The following is a 7460-nucleotide window of genomic DNA, read 5'->3' as shown; positions in this document are numbered from 1 at the left end:
CATCTCCTGGTAAATAACCTGTCTCCATCCTCTTCATGTGGTAATAATATTGGTAAATAACCTCATCTCCTGTCTCCATCCTCTTCATGGTAATAATACTGGTAAATAACCTCATCTCCTGTCTCCATCCTCTTCATGGTAATAATAGGTAATAATACTGGTAAATAACCTCATCTCCTGTCTCCATCCTCTTCATGGTAATAATAGGTAAATAACCTCATCTCCTGTCTCCATCCTCTTCATGTAATAATAGTGGTAAATAACCTCATCTCCTGTCTCCATCCTCTTCATGGTAATAATAGTGGTAAATAACCTCATCTCCTGTCTCCATCCTCTTCATGGTAATAATAGTGGTAAATAACCTCATCTCCTGTCTCCATCCTCTTCATGGTAAAATAAAATAACCTCATCTCCTGTCTCCATCCTCTTCATGGTAATAATACTGGTAAATAACCTCATCTCCTGTCTCCATCCTCTTCAATGGGTAATAACCTCATCTCCTGTCTCCATCCTCTTCATGGTAATAATAAAATAACCTCATCTCCTGTCTCCATCCTCTTCATGGTAATAATACTGGTAAATCTCCTGTCTCCATCATCTCCTGTCTCCATCCTCTTCATGGTAATAATACTGGTAAATAACCTCATCTCCTGTCTCCATCCTCTTCATGGTAATAATACTGGTAAATAACCTCATCTCCTGTCTCCATCCTCTTCATCCTCTTCTGGTAATAATACTGGTAAATAACCTCATCTCCTGTCTCCATCCTCTTCATGGTAATAATAGTGGTAAATAACCTCATCTCCTGTCTCCATCCTCTTCATGGTAATAATACTGGTAAATAACCTCATCTCCTGTCTCCATCCTCTTCATGGTAATAATAGTGGTAAATAACCTCATCTCCTGTCTCCATCCTCTTCATGGTAATAATACTAGTAAATAACCTAATATCCTGTCTCCATCCTCTTCATGGTAATAATACTGGTAAATAACCTCATCTCCTGTCTCCATCCTCTTCATGGTAATAATATTGGTAAATAACCTCATCTCCTGTCTCCATCCTCTTCATGGTAATAATACTGGTAAATAACCTCATCTCCTGTCTCCATCCTCTTCATGGTAATAATACTAGTAAATAACCTCATCTCCTGTCTCCATCCTCTTCATGGTAATAATACTTTGTAAGTCGCTCTGGATAAGAGCGTCTGCTAAATGACTTAAATGTAAATGTAATACTGGTAAATAACCTCATCTCCTGTCTCCATCCTCTTCATGGTAAACCATGGTAATAATTAAGCAATAAAGTCTGAGGTGTGGCATATGGGTGATATACCACTGCTAAGGGCTGTTTTTATGCACAATGCAGCACAGAGTGCCTGGACACAGCCCTTAGCCTTGGTATAATGGTCACATATAAAGTAGTTACCAACATAAATTGAGCAGTAAATATGCATGTTTTATCATACCCGTTGTATACGGTATGATCTACCACAGCTGTCAGCCAATAAGAATTCAGGACTCAAACCACCCAGTTTATAATGGTAAATAACCTGTGCATGTGGGTTTTAGAGAAGTGTTTCAGAGCAGTGTTGTTGTTGTTTTTTTACTCGAACCAATGGAGCTTGAAAACCTGTCAACAATCCATGAGAAAGACCCTAGGAGATATGTGGTAAAGCCTTTCAACATGTTCGAAACCAGAGCCTTCTAATTGGACTCCTGACCTAATTGGCCAATGATAATAGTCATATGTCATCCCAGGGCACCCAGAGCCCCAGGGAGATAATGTCTTTATCTAAACATAGTGGTCAGTCCATAGAGGTAGGAAGAGGCCTCATCTCCTACTTTAAAATGGTGGACACCTTCAATGGCAATGTCCGTGCTAAGATGGGTTGTATTCGTCCAGAGCTCTCGTTCGACATGGGTCAGTCTCCGGAAGAGAGGGAGCTGATACGGAAGAGATACAAGACTGTAGCCAAAACTACAATCCAGCCTTTAGCTGGGGTCAAACACTGACCGCCTCCCTCCCTTGAGGAGCCACTGCAATAATAGAACAGTATAGATAACCACATCAATGCTTTGGGAGTTTGGAGAGTTAACATTGTCTAATGCTGCATTCATTACACTAATGTTATTGGCAGGTTGTCCATATGTCCAGCTTCAACATTAAACGCCCCCACCTGTCATCAACATTCCTTGTCAAATGCCCCCCGGCCTTGAATTGGCCTGTTGTTTAGTCTATGGCTGGAATGTGAATTGTGGAGAGTACAACGTGTTGTGTGGCTTGAATCCTCTCCTTGTCCTGCTGAATAACCTCTGGTTGGCGCTAGCTAACTCCATAACTGTTAGTATGATCTAAGCCCCCAGTCATCTAACAAACAAATTAGTTGCAACCCAGCTCAGACTGACTGTGTGTGGAGGAGGAATCCCTCTGGAATAAAAACACTGGGGTCAGCTGGAATGGATCGCTGCAGGACACACACACACACACACACACACACACACACACACACACACACACACACAAAGCTTATTTGTCTGGAATTACTGTAGACATGTTTCTCCGACAGACTAGTAATGATGCAGCTAATAGTCTAAATGGGGTGGAGAGGAAGACAGACAGGGAGAGAAAAGGAAGAGACATTCTCTCCATTTATTACATTAGACTAAATATCAGGAATTACATTGTTTTTCCTCTCCAAACACTTAATGAGAAACGAGGGAGGGATGCACCGACGAACAAAAATGTTCCTGACAGAAACGGTGGCGCAGCTCCCGGACCTCAGCATGACGCAAGGCTGTGTGTGTGTGTGTGTGTGTGTGTGTGTGTGTGTGTGTGTGTGTGTGTGTGTGTGTGTGTGTGTGTGTGTGTGTGTGTGTGTGTGTGTGTGTGTGTGTGTGTGTGTGTGTGTGTGTGTGTGTGTGTGTGTGTGCGTCTCTCATCTCATGTTCTCTGTCTCCTCAGGGCGTATCCTGGACCTGAAGACAGGAACAGTGAAGAAAGAGGGGCAACAGTCATCTATGAGGATGTGCATGGGCTCCAGACGATCCTTCATCTGCAGAATGAGGTGTGTCTCTGTCTGTGTGTCATTCCTCCATGAGCACATGGATGGTCTTTGCCTGTTTTAGGTGTGTGTGAGCGCAAGTGTGCACAATATATCAACTGGATCCATCTCTCCATCTGCGGGGGATTTAAAGTGTTAAGTGATAAACACCTGTGTTGTAGACTCACTCCCAATAGGACTCATCCATCCTTTAACTACCCATCCCGGATCCGGGAGAATTGTCATCAACTACACTAATTAGCATAGCGCAACGGCCAAATAATCTTACTAGAAAATATTCATATTCATGAAATCACAAGTGAAATATAGTGAAACACAGCTTAGCCTTTTGTTAATCACCTGGCCACTTACGCAATGTGGTCCTTTACGCTCATTCTTCAACATAAAGGCGTGAAACTACGTCTAAAGGCTGTTGACACCTTAGGGAATACGTAGAAAAAGGAATCTGGTTGATATCCCTTTCAATGGCCAATAGGGATGCATAGGAACACAACGGTTTCAAAACATGAGCCACTTCCTCATTGGATTTTTCTTAGGCTTTCGCCTGCAATATCAGTTCTGTTATACTCACAGACAATATTTTTACAGTTCTGGAAACTTTAGAGTGTTTTCTATCCTAAGCTGTCAATTATATGAATATTCCAGCATCTGGTCCTGAGAAATAGGCCGTTTACTTTGGGAACGTTATTTTTCCAAAAATAAAAAGTGTCCCCCTTAGCTTCAAGAGGTTCAAACTTAGTCATCTCTGATATGTAGATACCTTCGTCTCCCTACATCAGAAATCATCCAGTCTTTGGTTCACACCTGCCTGGGAGATGTGTTCTGTATCCCAAATGGCATCTTATTCCCTATATAGTGCAGTACTTCTGATTAGGACCCATAGAGTTCACTACATAGGGAATAGGGTGTCATTTGGGACGTAGACTGTGATGTGCGTGTAGCCATAATCGATTTCATGCTTTCCCCCCGTGGCCATCGAGCCATATGCTTTCCCCCCGCGGCCGTATGCTTTCCTCTCGCGGCCATCGAGCCGTATGCCTTCCCCACGCGGCCATCGAGCCATATGCTTTCCCCCCGCGGCCATCGAGCCGTATGCTTTCCCCCCGCGGCCGTATGCTTTCCTCTCGCGGCCATCGAGCCGTATGCCTTCCCCACGCGGCCATCGAGCCGTATGCTTTCCCCCCGCGGCCATCGAGCCATATGCTTTCCTCCCGCGGCCATCGAGCCATATGCTTTCCCCCGCGGCCATCGAGCCATATGCTTTCCCCCGCCCGCGGCCATCAAGCCATATGCTTTCCCCGCGGCCATCGAGCCGTATGCTTTCCCCGCGGCCATCGAGCCGTATGCTCCCCACGCGGCCATCGAGCCATATGCTTTCCCCCGCGGCCATCAAGCCATATGCTTTCCCCACTGGCCATCGAGCCGTATGCTTTCCCCGCGGCCATCGAGCCGTATGCTTTCCTCCCTCGCGGCCATCAAGCCATATGCTTTCCCCCCGCGGCCATCGAGCCGTATGCCTTCCCCCTTTCCCCCGCGGCCATCGATCCGTATGCTTTCCCCCGCGCCATTGAGCGTATGCCATTGAGCCGTATGCTTTCTATCCCCAAGATGATGTGAAGAAGCACCATTGGTTAAAGTGATGGATGCTTCCATAGCTCACACGTCATTATGTATGACCTATCCTGCTGCAGATATTTCAATAATCAGGAATCCATAATGTCGGGAATCCAGTTTAGAATCCCCCCTGGGTGGGTGTGTTTGTGGCATGCACCACCGCCCCCTCCCACTGGCTTCAATTTCATTCTCAGGATGTTTATAAATCTAGAAACCGGTTCCCCTAATGCCCACAGATTGACCGCCAAAATGTTTTTGAACTTAAACGTTTGACTCGAGCGGGTTTTAAAAAACCCAGACCACTGACACGTGTCTCCCCGATATTTCCGATGCGGCCTGGCGTGCCTAAAGCCTCGTTAGCACAGGAATGGAGATGTTTGTGTTTGTTGTCTGCTTCACTCACATTACACAGATGCTAATCACGCTTTGTTAGGACGACTGGAATGTGTGTGTGTCTTTTGTTCCTTTTGCTATTTAGGGCGCTTGGCAAATTGAAAACAGCATGCAGGGATGACTGTCTGCACTCTGCGGTGACCACAGCTGAGAATACACAACACACACACACAGAGCCCCGAACAGCATGCCATGCAACCAAGTGGAAAGGAATTGTTCATTTTTCAACATCATTTCAGGGAAGCTAATATTAGCTAACTCCAGAAGAGCAGAAGATGCTGTCCTCTTGAACCTTTAGTTGATCAGTGGAAAAACCCAGGTTGTCCCTCCTCTCTGCTCTCAATAATACCTGACTCACCCGCTGAAAGAAACTCATGTCAAATGGCTTCCATCTTGGTTTCCATACTGTGAGACTGTGTAGACTTGGTTACAGCAGTTAAAGCTGACATCACCATAAATCCCTTCTGCTTCTTTTAAACTTCCTTAATCCAGGTTCTCAAGTCTCTGTGAGATACAGTCTGTTCTATAAGAGAGACCTGGTCCCTCTACATTTCTATGCAGTCATCTAATCAGTACACGTGTCATTTAGCAGACACAAAAACACAAACACACACAAAAGCAGGTTCAGATTTCAAATGTATTGTTCTCATTGATGAGAATCCTATCCACAGCAACATGGCAACACACCAAACAAGATTTTTCCAATAACACTCACCTTTCCTGTGTTCCAAATGGCACCTTATTCCCTATATAGTTCATAGGGCTCTGGTCTAAAGTAGTGCGCTATATAGAGAATAGGGTGCAATTTGTCCTGCATTCGTAGTCTCACGCAGCGAACATAACAGTACATTATATAATGTCAGGCACTGGTTATTTGTTCTGTGTGTGTGCGTGCGCGTGCGCGTGTGCGTGTGCGTGTGCGTGTGTGTGTGTGTGTGTGTGTGTGTGTGTTCTGGTTTATGGTCCTTACACCTCATCAGTGCTGTGGGTTGACATGTCCCCAGTTCAGCAGCTCTTGTGTTCTAGCTCTCTGGTCTGAACATCTCTCTGTTTTCAGTGGCGCTGATTAACATTTTATTTGCCCCTCCCAAGTATTTTATTTGCCCCTCCCAAGTATTTTATTTGCCCCTCCCAAGTATTCATAACAAAAAAAAATGACATCACTGTTAAACAGCAGCAAATCAGCTCCAAGTGATGTACATTTTGGAAATCTGTTCCAAAGTATTCCCACGCATACCAGAGAGATGTGATCCTATACACCAAAGTATTCCCACGCATACCAGAGAGATGTGATCCTATACACCAAAGTATTCCCACGCATACCAGAGAGATGTGATCCTATACACCAAAGTATTCCCATGCATACCAGAGAGATGTGATCCTATACACCAAAGTATTCCCACGCATACCAGAGAGATGTGATCCTATACACCAAAGTATTCCCACGCATACCAGAGAGAGATGTGATGCTATACACCAAAGTATTCCCACGCATACCAGAGAGAGATGTGATCCTATACACCAAAGTATTCCCACGCATACCAGAGAGAGATGTGATCCTATACACCAAAGTATTCCCACGCATACCAGAGAGAGATGTGATCCTATACACCAAAGTATTCCCACGCATACCAAAGAGAGATGTGATCCTATACACCAAAGTATTCCCACGCATACCAGAGAGAGATGTGATCCTATACACCAAAGTATTCCCACGCATACCAGAGAGATGTGATCCTATACACCAAAGTATTCCCACGCATACCAGAGAGATGTGATCCTATACACCAAAGTATCCCCACACATACCAGAGAGATGTGATGCTATACACCAAAGTATTCCCACGCATACCAGAGAGAGATGTGATCCTATACACCAAAGTATTCCCACGCATACCAGAGAGATGTGATCCTATACACCAAAGTATCCCCACGCATACCAGGGAGATGTGATCCTATACACCAAAGTATTCCCACGCATACCAGAGAGAGATGTGATGCTATACACCAAAGTGTTCCCACGCATACCAGAGAGATGTGATCCTATACACCAAAGTATTCCCACGCATACCAGAGAGAGATGTGATGCTATACACCAAAGTGTTCCCACGCATACCAGAGAGAGATGTGATGCTATACACCAAAGTGTTCCCACGCATACCAGAGAGATGTGATCCTATACACCAAAGTATTCCCACGCATACCAGAGAGAGATGTGATCCTATACACCAAAGTATTCCCACGCATACCAGAGAGATGTGATCCTATACACCAAAGTATTCCCACGCATACCAGAGAGATCCTATACACCAAAGTATGAGAGATGTGATCCTATACACCAAAGTATTCCCACGCATACCAGAGAGATGTGATCCTATACACCAAAGTATTC

At 44.8% G+C, this 7460-nt stretch overlaps 1 protein-coding gene across 2 annotated transcripts in view; it reads left to right on the top strand.

Annotated features, from left to right (window-relative positions):
- The window catches only part of LOC118377023 (aryl hydrocarbon receptor nuclear translocator 2-like), a 66623-nt gene that overhangs the window by 40137 nt on the left and 19026 nt on the right, over window positions 1–7460 (top strand). For both annotated transcript variants that reach the window (XM_052515489.1, XM_052515490.1), the window contains one exon: window positions 2963–3065. In XM_052515489.1, coding sequence (XP_052371449.1) covers window positions 2963–3065 — 103 coding nt within the window. The remainder of the gene's footprint in view (window positions 1–2962; window positions 3066–7460) is intronic.

This window comes from Oncorhynchus keta, unplaced genomic scaffold, assembly GCF_023373465.1.
Source record: "Oncorhynchus keta strain PuntledgeMale-10-30-2019 unplaced genomic scaffold, Oket_V2 Un_scaffold_2762_pilon_pilon, whole genome shotgun sequence".
Lineage (NCBI taxonomy): Eukaryota > Metazoa > Chordata > Actinopteri > Salmoniformes > Salmonidae > Oncorhynchus > Oncorhynchus keta.
The sequence above is the reverse complement of the archived record's forward strand: the minus strand, read 5'-3'. Positions and strand labels throughout refer to the sequence as shown.